General features: G+C 44.4%; 1 protein-coding gene across 1 annotated transcript; it reads left to right on the forward strand.

The window, feature by feature from the left end:
• Window positions 1-4,344: 4,344 nt before the first annotated feature.
• On the forward strand, window positions 4,345-22,626 carry PARP12 (poly(ADP-ribose) polymerase family member 12). Its single transcript, XM_075727709.1, has 12 exons — window positions 4,345-4,673; window positions 5,771-5,906; window positions 6,955-7,249; window positions 8,245-8,343; window positions 9,561-9,684; window positions 11,302-11,497; window positions 12,092-12,212; window positions 16,577-16,673; window positions 17,678-17,756; window positions 19,094-19,224; window positions 20,512-20,663; window positions 21,506-22,626. The coding sequence occupies exons 1-12, from the start codon at window positions 4,360-4,362 to the stop codon at window positions 21,778-21,780; spliced, it is 2,019 nt and encodes a 672-aa protein (XP_075583824.1). The 5' UTR covers window positions 4,345-4,359; the 3' UTR covers window positions 21,781-22,626.
• The last annotated feature ends 734 nt before the right edge of the window (window positions 22,627-23,360 follow it).

A 23,360-nucleotide genomic window follows, 5' to 3' on the forward strand; every position in this document is an offset into this window, starting at 1 on the left:
GGGTATGCGTTCAGGGATGGGAAGGTACTTAAATTCAAAGGCAGCTCTGCAAATCTTCTCTCTGCATCAATCATTGGCTGTTTTCCGAGTTTTACTTTTGTTCTTGTGAAAAGAGATAGAATGATAGCTCTGCTCCAGAGCCTCGAAAAACTCATTCTAGCTGCAAAGCAGGAACAGCAATGTGAACTTTCTTGTGATTCACACACCAGCACATTGGAATGAATTGCAGTGGTGTAAAGCTACCTGCAAACACCCCTCCAACCCTGGCCTTATGCTGCTCTCCTTTGTACTTCTCCCCCTATAAAGTTAACCCCTGCATTGGCATGAATGACTATGCATACAAATTTTGACAAATTTTGAAATATTCATGCAAATGAATGACTACTCATACAAATTTTGTATTTAAAAAAATGCCATATTTCTGCCAAATAAGTGTTGTTTTTCAGAAGCATGAGGGAAAATGTGTGGAGGGGAGATGCAGTTCAAACAGCTACTTGGACCACACAGTGATGCTGGGACAGGTATTTAAAATGTATGAGGTTGGGAGCCAGTTAGATAGGATGGACTTAGGGCACTGGACAGAAAAGGTAAATGGAGGCCTACTGGGGACAATGGGAGTTGTCTAGTACCATGCTGGCTTCAATGCTGTTTCTGAATGTGGGAGGGTATCCTAAGTGTTGGTTCAGTCAAGGTATCTCTCACTGATGTGGCAGTACGCATAGTTATCCAACAATTTGAAAACATTTGACAACACGCCAAAATTAGGAGGCTTCCACCCCTGTTCTGAACAACTCAGGGATGAAATAGCTGGATTTGCATTTGGACCAGATGACCTCCTGTGGTCCTTTCCAACCTCAACTGTTCTGTGATTCTGTCAATTCTTATCTGTGGTGTGTGATTTCTCACTTAGAAGTGCGTAGCCACTAGAGGACTTGAAAGTAGCAAATGTGGCACCTGGATCACAGGGGAGATCCAGATAATTGCAGAGCAGGAAGCCAAATCACTGACACCTACAGTTTGGAAATAGAAATACTGAGGAAAAGCCAGCAAGGTCTTTTTAAATGTATACCTCAGAAACACATTGGAACTATTTGTTCCAATGTGCATTAACAAGCATGTCAGCAAGGGTCAGAAGAGTTTGTACAGCTGACTTTTAGATTCCCAAAAGTTCTTCCCAGCAGAGGGCAGTCCCCCAGTGCAGGCCTGCTGAGCCCTGCACTGTTCAACATACTCATAAACCATCAGGAAGAGAGGATAATGCAGTAGGATTTGCTGAGAACACTATATTATTTAGGAAAATAGTGATTAAGGCAAATGATGAAGAATTGCTGGAAGACCCTATAGTACATTGGATGATGAAACGGCAGCTGAAGTTCAGTGTAGATTTAGACAAGAAGGCAGAAACTATCCTATCCTCATGTGGGTAGTGATGGCTTCTGAACTATTACCAGTCAGGAATGAGATCTAGGGAAAATGGAATAATTCTATGAAAACACCAGCTCCGATGTGACTGTTCACTCATATGCTGGGAGCAGCGCCACCGGTTCAAAGCAAGAGCAACGCTAGGTAGGACAGGATGGACAGGAAGGGATAAAGGTTATTATGCAGCCGTTACCACTTGCAGCTTGCTGTCTCCTGCAGCCATCATCTCCCACATTCTTGCATATTAATCACCTGGAAGTTTCTTCAGAATCCACTAACTTATGGAAATGGCAAAGATCAAAATTCCAAGCTGGGAGGTATAAATACCTGAAAAGCTTTTGAAGCTGATCCAACAGCAGCCAAACGGCCGAGGCTTTTGTGCTTCCTGGTGTGATACAGGGGGCACCCACACCGCGACGGAGGAGGAAGGATGAGCACTCACCCTTGGCTAGGTAACTATTTTGCTCATAGGTGCACAAGTTACGAGTTACAAATTAGAGAACCTGTGAGGTAGAAACTTTATGAATTAATGAGTTAGTGAATTCACATTTTAGACAAGTCTGAACAAAAGGGGTCTGAGCCCTTGTTTGACATGCTTGTTTGTCTTCTTTCCTAATAAGCTTATAAAATAAAGTTAAATTTAGAGAGTATGTTGTCCTGTAAATTTGAGATATCTAAATGAACCATGACGCTCCAGCTTCAAAAGTAATCAACAAAAACAAACAGTAGGGATTATTAGGAAAGCAACAGAAGACGAACCAAAAACCACTGAAAAGCCACTGTGCACATTTGATGCACTCACATCTTGCATATCACCTGCAAATCTGACCCTTAAGGAAAGACTGTCTTAAGAAACAAAGGAGGACAAAGACAGCCCAAGTGATGGAATTACTTCCATGCAACAAAAGACTAAAATAGACCAAAACTTTTCCATTTGGAAAAGAGACAAGAAAGGGGTATATGATCAGTGGATATAAAATCAGAAATTGAACCAAGAAAGTGAATAGCACTTTTCCTGTGTTTAAGGAATTTAATCAGTGGACCCTGGAAGGGACAGATGAAGGACAGTACCGCGACAGCCTCTCATGTTGCCTCCTAGGCATCTGTTGAGGGCCTGTTGGAGGCAGGCTACAGATCTATATGAACCTCTAAGTGACCTCGTATAGCTGTTCTTCCGTTCAATGTACTTGTCTAGCTTCTCATTTTGTGGCTCCCTTCGTGATCTCACAGGGCAAGAAAGAAAGAAGACGAGACAAGGGGAAAGGCACAACAGAACCTGACTGGCAAAAGAAAGAAGCAGGCAGGATTTTTGTTCAATGAGAATCACCATCTGCTTTAACAGTCCCCATGCCTACTGCGGCCAGTCTGACTTAAATAATGTTTTTTTCCATCATTGTTTTACCATCATTTAAAGCATGCCTCTGAGTGAATGTGATGCAGCACCAGGAGTGATGACATGACCCGAAGAAGGCGGCATTTAAAAAACTAAAAAGATGGTCCCCCTTCTAAGGAGTTTGTGGGCTCCCAGAGGGTGAACACATTGGCTTGGCCACAGTCTGGTGCCCTGGCTGCAGCGCAAGAGGATGCAGCAACACTGCGTAGCAGGTGGTACTGTGAGCATTGCAACCAGGGCAGTTGCATATCCAGCAGATGCGTGCCCATGACTGAGCTTTTAATTTAGGTATTGAAAGGAAAGGAGTGGCCTTCATGATGTATCATCAGAAAACTGACACAGGGCAGAAACCTTAACTCAGAGGGCAACGAAGCTGGTGAAGGGTCTGGAGCACAGGCCTTATGAGGAGCGCCTGAGGGAACTGGGGTTGTTTAGCCTAGAGAAGAGGAGGCTGAGTGGAGCCCTTATCGCTCTCTACGACTACCTGAAAGGAGGTTGTAGTGAGGTGGGTGTTGGGCTCTTCTCCCATGTAGTTAGCGATAGGACGAGAGGAAATGGGGTCAAGCTGCACCAGGGGAGGTTTAGGTTGGATATTAGGAAAAATTTCTTCACAGAAAGAGTAGTCAAGCATTGTAAGAGGCTGCCCAGAGAGGTGGTGGAGTCACCATCCCTGGAAGCATTCAAAAAATGGGTAGATGTGGCACTCTGGGATGTGGTTTAGTCTAGTCTACCCTTAATTGGTTGAGTGTGGACTTGGTAATGTTAGGTTAATGGTTGGACTGGATGATCTTAAAGGTCTTTTCCAACCTAAACAATTCTATGAATCTATGAATTCACACAGCAGCCTTCTTCCTGTAACTGAAGGTGACGAAGGAGACTTGGCTGCAATCTCTCTTTTCCCCTGGACCACTTATTCCTATAGGAGATGTGCGAGTTCGCAGCTGCCACCCCTTTTTGGTTGAATTTAGTTAAAAAAGTTCAGTACATCCCAAAAATCAGGAGGAGGCAGGCGAAGCACCCTCACGCAGCAACACTCCACGTGCCTCACGCCCTCCCTGCAGTCAGGTTAAAAACAAAACCCTCAAAACAAACCGCACCCCAACCCCCACTGAAGAGATATCGAAGCCTTTTGGGTGACCCCGGGTTTCTGGGAGCACCTCAGCAGGCGAAGGGAGACTCCGGCCTTGCGAGCACCTCAAGCGCCCGGGGCCGGGGCCGGGGCCGGGGCCTCCCTCAGGGCGGCCCCCTCAGGGCTGTCCCCTCCGGGCGGCCCAGTCCCGGGGCGTGAGGGGCAGCCCCCGCCCGGGCCGGGAACAAGATGGGGCACCGGGTGGGGGCAGGAGGGCCGTGGCACCGGGCCGGGGCAGGAGGGCAGGGCGGGCTGCGCACCCCGCCTCCGCCCCCGGCCCCTCCCCGGGGCGGCCGTCCCCGCCGCGCCGCCGGTTTCGTTTTCGTTTCCTCGGCCCGGCGGGTGGGGCGTCCCGGGGTGGGGCTGCCCGGGGCCGGCCCGCCGAAGGCGGCAGCGGCCGGGGAAGGCAGCAGGCATGGCGCTCGCCGTCCAAGCTCTGCGGGTGCTGTGCGCCAGCGGCGGCTGCCTGGAGCAGGGCGAGCTCCAGCGGCGGGTGCCGGGCCGGCCCACGGCCGAGCAGCTGGCGCTGGTGCTGCGGGACGGCCGGCGGTTCACGCTGGTGCGACGGCCCGGCGAGGCGGCGGGGGCGGCGGCAGGGGGGGTGACGGTGGTGGCCACCAGCCCCGTCCGGCTGTGCCAGGAGTACGGCGCGGGCTGCGAGGGGCAGTGCCGGCGGCTGCACCTCTGCAAGTTCCACCTGAAGGGGCTCTGCCGCAACCAGCAGGCGAGGTGAGGGGCGGCGGGGGCGGCCCAGGGCGCTTCTATCGCCGCTTCTCCCCGGCGGGGGCTCCCCCCAGCGCTGCCCGGGCAGGCGGGGCTGGGCCTTGCGGGGGGGGGACGTTTGCCCGGGGCTCATGTGCTGCTCCTTGCCCCCGGGCGCGGTTGCCGCCCGTGGAGCCCCCTGTCCCCTCGGCGGCCTCCCCTCCCCGCGGGGGCCGGGGCCTCGCCCGGCGTCGAGGGGGGACGGGACACACAGGAAGCGGAGCCGCCGGTGCTGCTGCCCGTGCTCCCCAAACGCGTCTGTGGGCAAGGGGAAAGTGTTTTGGGGAGAAAACTCCCGTTACGTTCGTGAGCCGTGGTGGCACCCGTGGTGGTGGTGGGTGGGATGGGACGGGACGGGACGGGACCGCTTCCGCCTCTCTCGGTGCGGGCGGTGAGCGCTTGGGCCTGGAACCGGCTTGTACTGGGGGGGGCGGGGGGTCTCTGCCTCGGGGGGCTCTGCCTTGAGCTGGGTCTGCCCCCTTCAGTGGGAGGAGGCTGCAGTGAAGGCCTGGCTGCTCTTTCTCCGTGCTGGAAATGCTCCTTTTCCACGTTTTTGTTTACAAAGGAGGGAGACGCGGGCGCTTGTTTCACAGACTTTGGGTTACACCACTTCCGCCCCAGCTCGCCACCCTGCTTCTGGCGCTTCCCCCCCCTCCCCGTAGGGCCCCTGCGGGGGTGAAAGCGGGCTTTGCGTGCAGCAAGTCTGGGCACTTCGTGCTGCGTGAAGTTGTGGAATGTGCGTATTGATTCTAGTGGGAGGGAGCGGTACTCTGGCGTTTTGGTGTTTTCTCACGCGTGGTTGTGAGCTGCAGGTCAAACATGCCAATGTTGTCAGACTATACTAGTGCTATAATGACTGAATCAGAAGTAGCGTGGCACTTACCCTCAGAGTAATTGTGTAATCTGCTTAGCAAATCACATAATTACTTTATAAAGGAGCACTACAGATTTTTTTCTGAAACTAGCTAATTTGGTGTGCTTTTTAAACTGTTTAACACCAATGTGATAGCAAAATAGTGCTGGTCTGTTATGCTCACTTTGCACTTGGGTTTCTTAACTTGTAGGAAGGGATGCAAGTTTGCTCACAGCTTCCACTCAGACCACAATCTCTGCGTTCTAAAACAATACGGACTTGAGAATTTAAACAGTGACGAACTTCGTCAGCTTCTGCTTCAAAATGACCCTTCCCTCTTACCAGAGGTGGGTAGTACTGTGACAGTTTCTTAACCTCGTGTTTCAGTGAGCATCACAAAGTAGAAGAGGCTTGATACTGGCTGGAGGTGTTAGATGTCAGTTTAGTTAGCATAATGCAAATCTAAAACTTTAAATCTGCATCTTCTCCTCTTGTCTGTGGTGGGTTGATCCCAGCTGGCAGCTAAGCACTCTCACAGCCCCTCACTCACTCCTCTCTCCCCTGCCCCCAGCAGGATAGGTGAGAGAAAACAAGAACGAAAGTGACAAAACTTGTGGATGGAGATAAAGACAGTTTCGCAAGTAGAGGAAAGAGGGGAGAAACAAGTGTTCCAAAGGAAGTTAGTCACCACCTCCCCACAAGCAGACCCATGCCCAGCAAGTCTCTGAGTGAGAGCAACCTTCTAAAAAGGACCCATCTCCCCCACCCCTCCTTTTCCTTTTTTTTAATTTTAGAGCATGACATTATATGGCATGGAATATCCCTATGGCCAGTTTGGGCTACCTGTGTCCTCTGTCAGCTTCTTGCCCACCCCCAGCCTACCCAGAGTGGAGAAAAAGAGAAAGCTTGGACACTGTGCAAGCACTGCTCAGCAGTAGCTGAAACGTTGTGTTATCAACACTGTTTTGGTCACAAATCCAAAACCTAGTGGGGTATGGTCTGCTGTGAAGAAAGTTAACTCCATCCCAGCCAGATCCAGTACCTGTTACCATTAAATTCAGGTCAAAAAAGTTCACTGTTCCAAAACTAGAAAACCAAAGAGTTCCGGTAGTGACACAATAAAATCCACTATCCTACATTTATGTGACTTAGAACAAAATCCCATCTGCTTGAGAATGTCTGTAAGATAGTTGTTGTCTGTTGAAAGATTTTCCTAGACATTAGCAGGGAAAAGGAAAAACTATCAAAAAACAAGAAGAAAGAAGAAACTTGTATAAGTCTTTTAAATGCAAATGTAAACACATAGCTGTAAAAATTTAAAAACCATGAATTCAAACAAACAGTCTGTATGAGCACATTGTACGTTAAATTCTTTTTTTTTCCCCTCTACTCAAGGTCTGCTTGCATTATAATAAAGGTGATGGACCTTATGGATCTTGTACCTATAAAAAGATCTGCACCAAACTGCATGTTTGCCAGTACTTTTTGCGGGGACAGTGCAAATATGGCAGCAGCTGCAAGCGATCCCATGACTTACTGAAGTCAGAATGTTATGAGAAACTGGAGAGACAGGGAATGAGCTCAGACATTGTTGAGAAACTACCCTCCATTTATAGGAATATGTATGACATACAAAATGGCAATGAGAACGTGTATGACACAGAAGATGCCAAGTCTTCGCCATGCAAAGGTAAATGATATCATTTTTTGAAAACATCAGAAGACGACTTACTATAGTGCATGTTAACATTCTCACAAATGTCATTAAGAAAAAGAAAACTGAATTCACGTCTTGATGTGTCTTTTATGAGGGACCTTGCACCTATCTCATTGACAGAGATGTGTGTCTTGACAAGTGAAGTGCATTTCAAGGCATTATGGGTTCCTGAGAAATAAAGTACTTGGTGTTTATAAAAGTCTTAAATTTGGGGTTAGAAAAGCATAACAGGAACTGGAAATAGGGAGATCTGTAATTTTTTGCTTGGTAAAAAACATAAACAAGGGTAGAGAACTGTTTAAGAATAGGCCTGGCATTTACTTGTGTGGTTATAAACTATTTTATCCATTTTTTTCTTTAATGTAGCAATTGTCTAACACGAGAATTCATAGCACTATCCTAGTTCCTTATCAGAGATGTAATATTTTGTTTGTTCTTTTCTTTTGAAGTTCCTTAGAATTCTAAGTTAAGTATAATTTACCAGGAAAGAAAAGGATAACGGGATGGAAAATCTGTGTGTGTGTGTGTGTGCATCTCTGCTATTCTCCCCACAGTTCCTACTTGCCTTCTTTGTTTCCTTAGCTGTGCTTTAATTTACAGAAGTATCAAATTCTGAGGCTTCAGATTTTATAGCTGCCAATGTGAACAGCTATGTGGAATGCACGGTTAACTCAAGTCCATCTAGAAATGTAACAGCATTGGATTCTATTCTTACTTTGCGGTGATTGCTAAATTCTTCAGATACAGTTTTTAGCTGTTACAGGAAAGTCAAGTTCAGAAAGGATGGATAAAGGGATAGAACTTTCAAGTATACAAGGTTATCAAAGACTTCGGTGTCTTTCTGGAGCTGAATGCAGTTATGTAGTTATAAACACTGTTTTTAAGTATCTTCCCTACCCATAGGTGCACTTTTAAGAGGGCTTGTTGAAACAAAGTGTATTAATAAGGCTTATAATTCCTCCCTCTAGAGAGAAAACATAGCTCTAGCCGGGAGTCCTCAACTACAAATGATGTTGAATTGGAACAGATCTGTTTATATCATCTGTACAGAAGATGTGGCTTTAAAGGTAGGTTGTGACTGTAGCAGGTCCAGTCTATTTTCTTGTGGAGTGATAGACGTCTGTCAGAGAAAGGGGAGACTTCAGAGCTTATGCTTATCTTTAGTTAAATCTCATTGTAATCTTGAGTGCTGGTAGGAAAGCATTTGACCTACCTGGTATACCAAACAAAGGAGCTGTTTTGTTTTACTCTGAAATTTATAATATCCACCTGTGTTGGAGATTGGCTACTCCACCTGTGTTCACCTAAGGGATTGCTGAATGATAGGAGTCCCATTTCCAAATAGCTACAAAAGATAACTCTGAATTCTACATTCTTCCTTGTTTCTTCTACCACTCTTCTGTTCCATCTGTCTGAGCTGTCTCCCTTTCAAAATCTCCTAACTTGTCCAGGAAAAAGGCTGTTGTGCCAGCTTTCTTCTTGTCCTTTTGTCATCCTTTTCCTTCTTTATGTTCTTGACCCGTAGTAGCTCCCTGACATACTGCACACCTTCTCACATGAACTGTGTGGTGCAGTCTGCTTGACTTTTCCTGTAGTTAAGTTGCCTGTTGTTCTACTACGAAAGCTAGCCTCAAGTTTATCCATATGTGTGCTGGTGGTGTGATCTTCACTCCTATTGAGGAGTGACTGCATACTGACTCTTTGAATGATTTCTGAGTAACACTTGTGATACCTGGACCCCTGCTACCACTACTCTTGTTCCTGGTGAGGCCTGGACCCTTAAGGACTTCTTGAAGTCACTAAATGAGCTACCTCCTGTCCTAAAACAAAGCGCTGGGGTTTTTTGCTTTGTTTTTTCCTCAGTAATACCACTTTGGGACTAAGTGGTTAAGCGTAGATATTTGAGTCTACACTGTTATTCTAGATATGAAATAGCCTTGTGTGAGCTTGTGATCTCGATTCATTGTAATTTTTTGTCTCTGAGACTGAGAAGACAGAATGGTCCTTCACCACTGAGCTCCTGCTAGCAGTTTTGACGCACAAAGCAAATCTAGTAGGTACAGAAACTGAACTTCTGCCTAAGCTCAAAAATTAAGTTTTGCTTTCTCACTGAAAAATTCTGAACTATTGCTTGTAGCGATCCTATAGGTGAACAGTTTCTGTAGCTATGCATTTGATACTTTCACCAGCTAGGTGTGCAGCCCTGACATGTTGGAGTTTTTCTCATAGCCTGTAAAAATAATGCATCCCTTACTTTTTTTTTTTTTTTCTTTAAACTTTATAGACAACTGTATCAGAACTCATTTTCACTTGCCATATAGATGGCAGGTCTCTGATGGTGATACCTGGAAGGACTTGAAGAATATGGAAGAAATAGAAAAAGCATATTGTGACCCCAATAATGCCAGGTACAAACTCTTATAAAATTTAATAATGTTTGGAGTTTGCTATATTGGACTAGGCCCATAGTGGCTATGAATTGCTACGATTCTCTTGCAGTCATTACATAAGTAGCTTCATTGGGTATTCTTCTACTGACCTCACTTTGCTGATCTACTGTTGCTGGAGATCTGATCCATTGTGACTTATGCGTGGAGCCTGTATAGGACCCTCTGGGTTACCGTACTGGGTGTGACTGGGATGGAGTTAACTTTCTTCATAGTAGCCTGTAGAGTGCTGTGTTCTGGATCTGTGACTCAAACTGTGCTGATAATGCGCCAGTGTTTTAGTTGTTGCTGAGCAGTGCTTGCCCAGAGTCAAGGCTTTCTTTTTTTACCTACTTGTCCACAGCGGGTAGGCTGGGGGTGGGCAAGGGATTGGGAGAGGATCAACTGGGACAGTTGACCTGAACTGACCAAAGGGATCTCCCATACCATATAACATCATGCTCAGCAATAAAACCTCAGGTTGGGGGTATTTGGTTTCCGAGGTGGCAGCTGTTTGGAGGCTGGCTGGGCATTAGATTGCCCATGGGAGGTGGTGGGCAAATTGCTTTGCTTTATTTATTTGTTTGTTTGTTTGTTTATTTACACCACCACCCCCCTTCTTCACCTATTGAACTGCCTTTATATTGACCCATAACTTTTCTCACTTTTGCCCTTCCTATTTTCTACCCTCTGTCATGCAGAGGAGGGGAGGGGGAGTGAGCGAACAGCTGTGTGGGTACTTGGTTGCTGGCCAGGGTCAACCCACCACAGTTATTTTATGTGACTGACCCGTAGACTCTAGCATTCTTTGCTGTGAAAAAATGTACAAATACTTTCTACTGCTGCTACCATAGGAAGTCTTAATCCTTGCTGTGAATGGCTGGAAAACTGCAGAGAATGGTGATTTTTATCACAAGTACTTGTGGGAATCTGTCTTTGGTTAGAGCTTGTCAATACACAGCTTGACCCCATGATTAGAAGTAACATCCTCTTTCACCTTTTGAGATGGAGGATGGAAAGGTAGCATGAGATCTGCCCCTCCCGCCCCCTTTTCTCCCGGTCCATACAGCGGAACTGGTGGAATACCTTGTGTGCCTAGAGAGAGAGATACTCTTGGGTGCAGAGAACCATGAAGAATGTGGAAATACCTTTAAGAGTTTGGAACTGGTTATGTAGCACGAAGAGGGTATTGGAAGGGGCTCATACCAGTATGCTGTGTCCCACGCTGGAGAATTTACCTAGCCGTCTTATGTTACGTTAGAGGCTCTGTGACGCTGTGCTTAAGTTATGACAGTGTTCTGTTCAGAATATAGTTGGTTAGCAAGAAGAAGGCAGTGTACATTTTCCACTGTTTCTGCTCATCTTATGTATTTATGAGTTGATAATGGTTACTGCGCATGGAAATAACGTGAGATGTAATACTATAATGCATAATATGTACAAATGCAAGACACAGCTGGGATTGTTGTGGAAGCTGCAGGTTTGTGTTCTGCTTTTGAGTGATGTTGACTTAATTTGCAAATTTGTGGTGGGCTTCTGAACCTATGTGAAAAGCTTCACAAACAGTTCTGATTTTTTTCTCTCTTTTTTTTTTTTTAGATTTAATAATGGTGTTACTGAAAGTGGCTCTGTCTTGTCGTGTATTTGTTTTCTGAATATGTGCTGTGGGTTTGCAAAGGTTAGACGTCTTTCTACAGCCTCTTCTGTGACCAAACCCCCTCACTTCATTCTTACAACAGAATGGATCTGGTACTGGAAAGATGAATATGGCCTGTGGCAGGAGTATGGAAAAAAAGTAAGTGTGGAGAAATGGGAAGGCTCTCAACTCTGTGTGAAAAGTGCAGAACTACTGAAAAGTACACAGTACTCCCCCTCTTCTGTCACCCCCTCCCTCTCACCCATACTGTACAGATGGACTTTAGAGGCCTAGTGGAATATTTTTTTCCTGTGAATTTGATTGGTTCAGGTAGGGGAGTGCTCACTGGTGAGTCACAAATATTACTGACAGATAATTCTTCAGTGAGTCATGTCAGATAGGATCACATTAATACAGTCTTTTCATTGCTCCTGGCTAAAACTTCCTTTTCTGAGGTTCCAGTAGTACTCTGTGCATCTTTGCTAAGTTCTAGATGGTGAATGTGCTGTCTTAGTAGTAGCATTGACCACATGCACTTTGCAATGTAAGTTTAGGCTTCATAACACTCCTTGGTTTGTTTTAGGGGCAGTTTCAACTGCTTAATATGTGGCTTTTGCCTGAAAGCCACTGTCATGCACAAAGGCTGACAATACTGCAGCCACCATACCATATGGCAGTTCTTTGTTTTTAAAATTGCTTGTATATAACAGACCAGGAGAATCTTTTTTTTTTCCTCTGGTTTTGTCCTGACAGGATGATGATCATGTAGCTGCCACTGTTTCTAGTGATGACTTGGAGAAAGCTTATGTAGCCAAAGGTTCTCCAAAGCTGAACTTCAAAGCTGGAAAACATGAATATGAACTCAATTTTGGAGGTAGGTTCTATTTGCTTTGGGGTTTTTTTGTTTTGTCCCTCCCTCCCATGTCTTTTGTGGTTTTAAACTATATTACTACAGGAGATAGGAGAGAAAAATTTGAACTGCAGTGCTTACAGGGACAGAGCTTCTGTGAAAGTTCTCAGGATAAGGGCTGTTCACATAAGCAAAGTGGCAGTCCTATTCTTCCAAACCTTTTATTTTTGAGAAGTTCATGTGCTAAGTTTCAAAATATCTGACAGCAAGTCCAAGTGTGATGCTGCCATTGATGCTAGCAGCAACACAAATGGTGAGAAACTTCTGGAAGACTTGGCAAGACAGCTTCTGGTCTGCTTTAATCACTAGCTTGCAGAAAAATGGATACTTGGGCAAGGTGTAGGGTCCAGACAATCCTTAGCATTGCAAGATTTCTGTAGCTGTTATGGTTTAACTGCAGCTGGCAACTAAGCACCACACAGCTGCTCACTCACTCCCCCCCAGTGCGAGGGGGGAGAGAATCAGAAGGGTAAAAGTGAGAAAAACTTGTGGGTTGAGATAAGAACAGTTTAATAATTGAAATAATAATAATAATAATAATGATAATAATAAATGAAAAGAAAAACAGCAAAAGAGAGAGAGGAACAAAACCCGGGAAAAACAGGTGCTGCAACCGCTCACCACCTGCTGACTGATGCCCAGCCAGTTCCTGAGCAGTGGTCGCTGCCTCCTGGCCAGCTCCCCCCACCTTATATACTGAGCATGACATCATATGGTATGGAATATCCCTTTGGCCAGTTTGGGTCAGCTGTCCTGGGTATGCTCCCTCTCAGCTTCTTGTGCACCTCCTTGCAGCTTCCCATGCTCTGCGAGCAAAGTCCTTGACTTGGTATAAACACTGCTTAGCAATGAGTAAAACATCAGTGTGTTATCACATTATTCTCATGCTAAATCCAAATCACAGCACTATACCAGCTAGTAGGAAGAAAATTAACTCTCTACCAGCTGAAATCAGGGCAGCATCCACACCTTATTCTATACCATCTACGTCATGCCCAGGTCCTGCACTTTCCAATACATTTCATTTAATCACTGCTGCTTTTCCTGTCTTTTAATGCACACACAGAGGTATCATTCCCTTGGTCTATGGGCCATCCCTCTAAAATGTCTGTTGGGTTCCTTTAGTCCATGACTTTGGTTTCCATCTGTCATAATAGTCTTTTAGGGCAGGAGAGATGGTGTGTGGTGGTGGATTGTTGCATGCTGAAGTCCGTTCTGGTTCCATCACCGCTGCACTTTGCTCAGTTTCATCAAAGTTCACTCTTCATTAATCTGGGTGATTCTGACTGTAATACCATTGATATGGCATAGTAGCAACCATAAAAGTGGTAACATATAGTGTTACGTAGCGATTGACATCATACAGTTCAAATCATTGGCTATTTTCACCCAAAATCAAATCCCCTTGAGTTACATTCGGCATTACCCGCCAAGTGCACCCAGCTCCTTGAACAAAAGCAGTCCCACAGATGGGTTTGCCTTTGCCCGAGGGGGGAGTAACCCAGACTGTCTTCCCCAGCATATTTTTTATGTGCAGTACAGGGGCTTTATCCCTCTCTACAGTACGAAAGAGTTTTGGTTGGGCAGGTCCTGCTCGATTGGCAGATCCCCTAGTGTTGACTAACCAGGTGGCCTTTGCTAAATGTGTATCCCAATGTTTGAATATTTCACCACCCATTGCTCTCAGTGTCTTCTTTAACAGTCCCTTGTGTCACTCAATTTTCCTGGAGGCTGGTACATGATAGGGGATGTGATATACCCACTCAATGCCGTGCTCTTTGGCCCAGGTGTCTATGAGGTTGTTTCGGAAATGAGTCCCATTGTCTGACTCAATTCTTTCTGGGGTGCCATGTTCCCATAAGACTTGCTTTTCAAGGCCCAGGATGTTCCAGACAATAGCATGGGGCATAGAGTGTGTTTCCAGACATCCAGTTGTTGCTTCCACCATTGTAAGCACCTGGCACTTGCCTTGGCGGGTTCGTGGGACTGTGATATAAACAATCTGCCAGGCCTCCCTATATTTATATTTCGGCCATCATCCTCCATACCATAGAGGCTTTAACTACTTGGCTTGTTTGATTGCAGCACTTGTTTCACATTCATGGATAACCTGTGCAATAGTGTCCTTGGTCAAGTCCACCCCTCGATCATGAGCCTGTCTATATGTTGCATCTCTTCCTTGATGGCGTGAGGTATCATGGGCTCAACGAGTTATAATTAATTCACCCTTATGTTGCCAGTCCAGATCCACCTGAGGCACTTTAATCTTAGCAGCCTGAGCCACCTGCTGGTTGTTTTGATGTTCTTCAGTGGCCCGACTCTTGGGTATGTAAGCATCTACGTGATGTACTTTTACATCCAGGTTTTCTACCCGGACAGCAATATCTTGCCACAGTGCGGCAGCCCAGATGGGTTCTGCCCATGTATAGGTTGATGGCATTAGGATACACTGTGCACCAGTGTCTACTAGAGCCTTATACTCCTGTGCGTCTGAAGTGCCAGACCCATCGAATCCACGTAGTCCAGTAAACCCGGTTGTCCCTTTCCTCTACCTGGCTGGAGGCAGGGCCCTTCTAGTTCTGGTCAGATCTGTTGTTATCTCAACCCTTTGGGCCCCACATTGGGTGCCAAAAAGGACCGTTGTGGTTTAACCCCAGCTGGCAACTAAGCACCACACAGCTGCTCACTCACTCCCCCCCAGTGCGAGGGGGGAGAGAATCAGAAGGGTAAAAGTGAGAAAAACTTGTGGGTTGAGATAAGAACAGTTTAATAATTGAAATAATAATAATAATAATGATAATAATAAATGAAAAGAAAAACAGCAAAAGAGAGAGAGGAACAAAACCCGGGAAAAACAGGTGCTGCAACCGCTCACCACCTGCTGACTGATGCCCAGCCAGTTCCTGAGCAGTGGTCGCTGCCTCCTGGCCAGCTCCCCCCACCTTATATACTGAGCATGACATCATATGGTATGGAATATCCCTTTGGCCAGTTTGGGTCAGCTGTCCTGGGTATGCTCCCTCTCAGCTTCTTGTGCACCTCCTTGCAGCTTCCCATGCTCTGCGAGCAAAGTCCTTGACTTGGTATAAACACTGCTTAGCAATGAGTAAAACATCAGTGTGTTACCGCATTATTCTCATGCTAAATCCAAATCACAGCACTATACCAGCTAGTAGGAAGAAAATTAACTCTATCCCAGCTGAAACCAGGATAGTAGCTATTTTCTTTTCATAGCTCTGCCTGTCTGGAAAGGCTGAGGAAATACCTTGACTGTGTCAAAGTAGGAAGTTGTGTTTCCCAAGAGTTCAGGAAATTTAAGCCATTTGTGATGGCACTGTCCTCTCTGATCTGTTGCCTTTCCAGGTAGCCTTTTCAAAACTCATAGGGAACAGTAGTGGTGGGAATCAGCCTGACTAGACTGTGATTTTGGTGTAGTTGCCTTTGATCCAACTCTCCATTACTATCTCATTCTGCATGGAAAAAAAACTAAGCAGACAGTGCATGTGATGTGTTGTCTGTGACTCAATTGAAAGCAATGCTGTAATTGTCTGTTTAGGCTGGGGAAACTTGTCTGGCTTAGAAGGGAAAATTGCATAGTGAATCAATCCTTTTTGTAAGGTTCGGGCTTTTTTAGTAACCTGGGCAAACATACACAATGTAGACGTCTTCCAAAGCTTTCTAGGCTTGGTGGTGCCAAGAGGTTTTTTTGTTGTTTGTTTTCTTCCTGTGTATCTCTGAAGATGAGGCCTCATTCTCCTGACTGCTACTGCCTTTTAGTTGCTAGTATGATGTGGCAGTAGCTGCAGAGGTTCCAAGATCCAGAAAGAATGCCTCTAAAACTCAGGTTGCTGTGACTTGTTTCTGTTGGTAGTCAGTAAAAATAAATGGCCTGTCATAGCTGTCAGGTTGTGTTTATAAGGTTTGAAATGTACAACCACATGTAGGAAAACAGTATCTTGATTGCAAATTGAGAAGGAGGGGATGCAATCCATGGAGCAAAATAGATACTAATTTTACAATGATCCTTTTTGGTTAAGTGTGGCTGATGGACCAATGAAGCGAAAATAGCTACCAGTGCCTGTCATTCCTTCTAAAGTTAAGAGCGAAACTGAAACTGAAATACTTCTCCGTGATTTATATGGGTAGACCATGGGTTCCACATCCTGCTCAGACTTCCCTTTGTGTAGCAAGAAAAAAACTCGGTGCCTTTTTGTCAACATTTTTGACAAAACGACTTAGTGGCAAGTTTTGCTGCAGCATGAAGGCTTTCTAAAACATCTTTCTGATGAACCCTTTGTTCAGGGTTGTGGTGTTTTTTTCCCCCCCAGCCATGATTCAGAAAAACCTTTGCTACACAACAGAGAGAGAGATTCGCAGAAGACCTAAATTTGTCTCCCAGACAGAGATGGAAAAGACAAGAGCAAGGTAAACTGCAACTGCTCATTCTGAGGTGATGGATTTGTGCATTGTGAATGCAGTGTCTTCCAAGGGTGTAAATAAGGTGAAGGAGGAGCTGTTAAGGCAATTGTAAAAGAAATTGAGAGGGGAAGGGACATACCTTTCCTACAACAATGTCTAGTCAGGGCAGTATTGCAGCATGGCCAACAGTTTTCAAGCAGCTCAGGAGCCTTGGGGATGAAGGAAGTTTGGGCTTGGTCACAGAAAGTGTGAAAGCATAGAAAATAATTCAACATGTAGCAATGTTGTGGGGAGCTGCTGATTAGAGGGAGCTATCTTGTTAGAGCAGCTGATACAGATGGAAGCAGTAATGTTTATGCATACTAGTCCTTTCTGATATCTGAGATCAGTAATTTTCAAAGCTAAATACAAGTTTAGAAACAATTATTTTGAGAACAGCCAGACAATCTGAGAGGAAAGTAGTAATTGTTAGAGGTGGAGCAAAAGGTGAGAGTCTGCAAGGGGAGAAGTTTTATGTAATTGCACGTTAACAGCCAACTTTTTGTACGCATTCCCTTGCAGCACACAGTGATTGCTTAAACAACACAGAAAAGAGTAGCTAAACACAATAATTAAAACTGGGGTGGAAGTAGAGGGGTGTATCTATCTGTTTCTGTCATACCGATACGATACTGGATGCATTTTTATTTATCTACCCCAGTATAGCAGAGCTTTTATGTATACATTCAACTCTTTGCAACTAAGAGAACTACTTTCATGTTTAGTTCAGTGTTTATTTGATTTTTTTTTCTCATTTGGCATCATGCTTCCTGCCATTGGTCTTGACATGATGATTTAGAACAAATATTTTCATGTACTGAACTGAAAAGGCAATTTTGAAATATTTCTGATTACGTTCAGTTGCCTATATTCTCCTTAAACTTGGCAAAAATGTTTAGTATCATATGTACATAAAATGTAGGGATTTGTTTTGTTTTAATTACCTATTTGTAATGTCTTGTAATGTACAGGGGCTTTAAACATAAAGAAGAGTTTAAGGGCATTCCAGCTCACTGGGACAAATCTGCCCTGCCTGAACTGGGATTCAAGGTTTGGAGCTTTTTGTTTTTCCTCTCCATCAGTTTTGTTGCATACAGGTTTGTTACATCACAAGTTCAGTGTTTCTTGTGCCTTTGTAGATGACTATTTCTTATGTAACATAATGCAGAGGTGTTGGTACATTTGAGCCTGGTATCACACTGGGCAGACCTAGAGGTGAAACTAGACCCAAATTTAAACTAACAATGGGTGGCAGTATAACCGTGGTGACATTGACTTTCACTGCTACGATTTAGCCCTTTTCTTGGCAAATTTGCCTGAAGCTTATGCTGTATTAGCAAGACTGTTACTCGTGCCCAGCGAGCTTTGAAGTCCAACATGTTCTGAAGTATGACAGATAATCATACCTCTAAACTTTAGGGTAGCCATTCTCTGAGCTGTGTATAAGTAGACTGTTGTACGTCTATGGAGCATTGCTGAAATCAGCAGAGTTCAGGCTGGGATGATTTGTTAAAATGTACCATAACTCCAGTGGAGTGAACTTGTTTACCTTTGTAACACACCCAATTAATATCTGCATCGTTTACCTTTGCTGACTTCCTGCTTGCCTCCACCACCACCTCTGTCAACTCTAGTAACTATACCTATAGAAAAGATCTTCTTATATGAAGCTTGAAAATTACTAATTTGCAAAATGCATATCCTCAAGAAATTCTCAGTAAAAAATAAGGAAGGCTAACATTGACATTCTTGATGTTCCTAGGGAAAACACGCAAGTAGAAAATGTTGCTTGCTTTCAGGACTGTTGTGTAAGGAACTGATTTTTGGCAGTGTGTCCCTGCTCTTCCCTAAAATGGTTGATCAAATAAAGCCTTTTCATTTATTTAAAAACAACAGGCAGTGCAGTTTGTGTTCACTGGCTGTAGGGAGTATAAACTATAAAGATTTAAAAAGCATGGGTGTAGAGGTACTCTTCGATTTGCTGCAGCATAAATTCTGCATTCTTTTTTTATTTATGTGTTCCTTTCTTCTATGTATTTAGGTACTGTTTGATATGTATGTGCAAATGTATCTTGGCCCAAATATTAAAAGGAGCTGGGTGGCTGCACAAAAGCATGCAGCTCCTTTAACGTCCTGTGAGAGAGCAACCTGGATGTCTTAAACCCTTAAACCCCCCCCCAAAAGTTAATCTTCCCTACGTAAGAGCTCACTTTTACAGAGCAGAGGGAGCAGCGGTCTCTAATCTGCCTTGTTTCCAAGAGTATTTTTGCTGCTCTTACCTCTGCTTCACAGAAAAGACTTTAAAGGTCTGAGTAGTGCACTAGGTAGGGTGGCTTTGTTATGATTTAGTAAAAGATTAGAGTAGCTTTTTAATCTTTTCCTTACAGCTGATTGAGCTTGACAGTTCTTCCGAAGAATACAAGAAAGTCAAGGTGAACTTCCAACGCACAATGCCCAAAACACTGATTAAAAGGATTCGTAGAGTTCAGAACCCATCTCTCTGGGAACTGTATCAATGGTATGTGTAAAATACTGCTTTGGTATGTGTGCATGAAGTTTGTTGTTTCTGCAGTTAGCTGTGTGCTAAAGATAGACACACACATTCCTGAAATGCAGCTGCATTTAAGAATCTGCTTCCGCTCCCCAGCTGAAATACCTAGCCAGGATTAACATGTAGATAAAAGAGGTACTGACAAAACCAAAACTCAAATCAAGACATAGAGCTTAGAATAGTCAGATGAGCTCTGTGGGAGGAATCCTTGCTCCTGAGTAAGTGATTCTGACTTCTGCCAGACCTGTGTGTGGGACAGCTGCCTTCCACTGAAGCCTTGAAGCTGGTAATCAGTCACATCTGGCACAAACACTGGTTTGTAGCTGGTCAAAATTGAACCAGCCTTCAAAACTAAATGCAACACTCAGTGAGGGAAGGTCTTAAGAAGAACTCCTGTGTTTAGGAAAAAAAAAAAGTAATGGTAAGATTCCTCCCTCTCTCCCAATAGGCAGTGAATGAAACAAAACATGTTTATTATTGAATATCTGGAGGCATTTGTGCATAACGAAAGCATGTTTGTATGCAGCTAGACAGCAAGATACCCTGTATGCCTGTCATGGTTTAGCCCCAGCCAGCAACTCAGCACCATGCAGCCGCTTGCTCACTCACCCTACCCCGGTGGGATGGGGGAGAGAATTGGAGGAGTAAGAGTGAGAAACACTCCTGGGTTGAGATATGAACAGTTTAATAATTGAAATAAAGTAAAATAGTAATGCTAATAGTAACAGTATAATAATGATAATAATATACAAAGCAAGTGATGCACAATGCAATTGCTCACCACCCGCTGACCGATACCCAGACAGTTGCCGAGCAGCGATCACTTCTCCCTGGCCAACCCCCCCCCCCCCCAGTTTATATACTGAGCATGATGTCATATGGTATGGAATAGACCTTTGGTCAGTTTGAATCAACTATTCTGGCTGTGCCCCCTCCCAGTTTCTTGTATACCTGGCAGAGCATGGGAAGCTGCAAAGTCCTTGACTAGCATAAGCAGTACTTAGCAACAACTAAACCATCAGTGTGTTATCAACATTCTTCTCCTACTAAATCCAAAACACAGCTCTGTGCCTGCTACTAGGAAGAAAATTAACTCTATCCCAGCCGAAACCAGGACAATGCCCAAACTTTAGGCCTTAATGTAAGGATTTTCAGAATGTACTGTTCATGTAAAATTGTCTGAGTGCTAGTATGGCTGGAACCTGTCTGGGTACAGCCACTGTGGAACTGCAAAGATACTGCTGCTTATTCCAGGCAGAAGGAACAAATGCAGAAGGGCAATGGTGGAGAGACTGTGGATGAGCGACTTTTATTTCATGGGACCAGTGAAAAATACATTGATGCCATCTGTCTGCAAAACTTCGACTGGAGGATATGTGGCCTTCATGGGACAGTCTACGGCAAAGGTTGTTTTTCAGCTCTTTCATTAACCTGAGACTTGCTAAAAAATTCTCAGTAGTTACTGCAGAGGTGTAAAATTAGAAAGAGGGCACTCGGCCAAACTAGGGCTTATCTCTGCAGTGATGTAGACAACATAGCTGACTTTGGCAATGATCATTTGGAGCTAAGGCATACTGAAAGGCCTTGGCCTCTATCTGTCCTCCACTCTGTCCTTGCAGAAAAAGACAAGCTTAGGAGAGGCCAGTTCTAGGACTGGTTTCTCCTCGAGTCCAGGTTACTTCTGTTCCAATTTCTCCAAGCTCCTGTAGGAAGGCAACATGACGTTATTTGGTTTTTTTCCAGGAACATAAATGCCATCCTGGTTACGGGCTTTGTGCCTTGTTAGCAAATTATATTCCTTTACCTTGTCTTGTGTACAGGAAAGGATCAACATACCAAGTGGAATAGTCAAGAGACAGGCTGACTGACTGACTACCCACCCATCCGATTGAATATTTTGTAACTCTCAGAAATGTTCTAATGAATATTAGTAGCCTCTGTCAGGAGAGGAAGTTGGATGAGATTGGGGAAGGTGGACATCTAGGGTCAGGAGGAAATCTTTTTGAGGAATATGATAACATTTAAAACATTGCTTGTGTGGCTTTTTAATATGTGTGCTGTGAAAAATAAAAGTGTAGGTAATATATAGTGGTCATTTTCACTGAGGAGGACATACAGGACAAATGAAGGCTTTGGAAAGGCCGTTCATGAACTACTTAATGGATTTGCTTATGAATTCACTTTCACACTGTATACTTCCCTGCAACTTTGGTGTCTTATCAACTCTGTCTTGGTGTCTCTTCTGCAGGAAGCTATTTTGCAAGGGATGCATCTTACTCTGACAACTACTGCAGCGAAGACTCATACACCAAGACCATGTTTCTGGCACGGGTACTGGTGGGGGAGTTCACTCTTGGTAGATCTTCTTATGTTCGGCCTCCCTTGAAGGACAACCAAAACTTCTACGACAGTTGTGTGAATAGCTCTTCAAACCCTTCTATCTTTGTCATCTTTGAGAAGCAGCAGATTTATCCAGAATATCTCATAGAATACATTGACCAGGCATTGGCAAAAATGCTATAGCAGCAAAACCTGTCATCATTATGTTTAGCTGGTATAAATATTTTTTTTTTAGTATTGGCTTAGATTTTTAGAAGTTGTATAATTGGGTAGATGAGTGTTCAGAAACGTTTATTCTCTGTCCTTTCTGTGCAGTAGAAAACGGGGGGTAAAAAGGCACAAAGGATGTCTTAGAATTCTTAAAATCCTGTGTCTGTCTCCTATTCTTTAGCAGGTATCATGTTTCCCTGCATTACTAGAGACTTTTATAAATTTATTAGATGAATTCACTGGTGGTTGTAACATGAGGATTGGCTATGACTGCCAAGTTTAAACAATATTTAGTTATAATTGTTTCAGGATAGATCTTTACATGTGCTCATTGGTCAGAGGCTGTCTCCTACCTGTTTATCTTTTAACTAAAATTTGATAAAACCTGCTTTTTTTAATAATCTGTCTCCTGTAACAGTAGACATTCAAGTGTTTGCAAATGAGACTGTACAGCCTCTATCTCTGTGCTCAACTCATTGCATAAATTCTTAGCAGCACTGTTTCTTGTCCCTACTCTAATCTTCACCAACAAAGCCTCAAAAATTAAACGTGCTTGTTGGAAAGGGACAGAGACTTATTTTCACTTGTTAATTTTCTCATTTCCAACAAGTACCAAAGACATGAAGCAAAGACATAGCAAGGGTTGCTTGGTGCTCTGCTACTCAGTTGACTGCTGTATTTTAGGTCTGTGAGAACACAAGTTTTTCATGACTTTCACTGTGCCTACAAATGAGAGAGTGCTGTCAGGTGCCGGGGGGGAAGAAAAGGGGACAACCCACCCTGTCATTTAAGAATATCATACTTAGGAGTGAAATACACTGCTTGATTAGCAATACCCTGTTTCTGTGGAGCAACCTTATGGTTCTCTTGCAGCTGTTGGGAAGGATGGTGCATGACTGACTGTCATTAGGTTGGTTGCAGGAGATACACTGGTTACCTGTGTATCAAGGTGTCTTTGGACTTTCTTGCAGGAAAAATGTGCTTACCTGGGGAGTGGTCTTCAGCCACAGAGCTGAAACCCTTAAAAATCTGAAGATTAAGTTGAATATTTAATTGTTCCCAGCTGTGCTGGTTTTGGCTGGGATAGAGTTAATTTTCTTCATAGTAGCTAGTATGGGGCTATGTTTTAGATTTGTGCTGAAAACAGTGTTGGTAACACAGGGATGTTTTAGTTACTGCTGAGCAGTGCTTACACAGAGTCCAGGCCTTTTCTGCTTCTCACACCACCCCACCAGTGAGTAGGCTGGGGGTGCACAGAGAAGCTGGGAGGGGACACAGCTGGGACAGCTGACGCCAACTGAGCAAAGGGATATGTCGGGCTTAGCAACCATGATATGATAAGAGTTCTCGATTCTTGGTGAAGTAAGGAGGGTTGTCAGCAAAACGACTACCATGGACTTCCAGAGGGCAGACTTTGGCCTGTTCAGGACACTGGTTGAGAGAGTCCCTTGGGAGACAGTCCTGAAGGGCAAAGGGGTCCAGGAAGGCTGGGCCTTCTTCAAGAAGGAAGTCATAAAAGTGCAGGAGCAGGCTGTCCCCATGTGTCATAAGAC

Source organism: Pelecanus crispus, chromosome 1 (genome assembly GCF_030463565.1).
Source record: "Pelecanus crispus isolate bPelCri1 chromosome 1, bPelCri1.pri, whole genome shotgun sequence".
NCBI classification, from domain to species: Eukaryota; Metazoa; Chordata; class Aves; order Pelecaniformes; family Pelecanidae; genus Pelecanus; species Pelecanus crispus.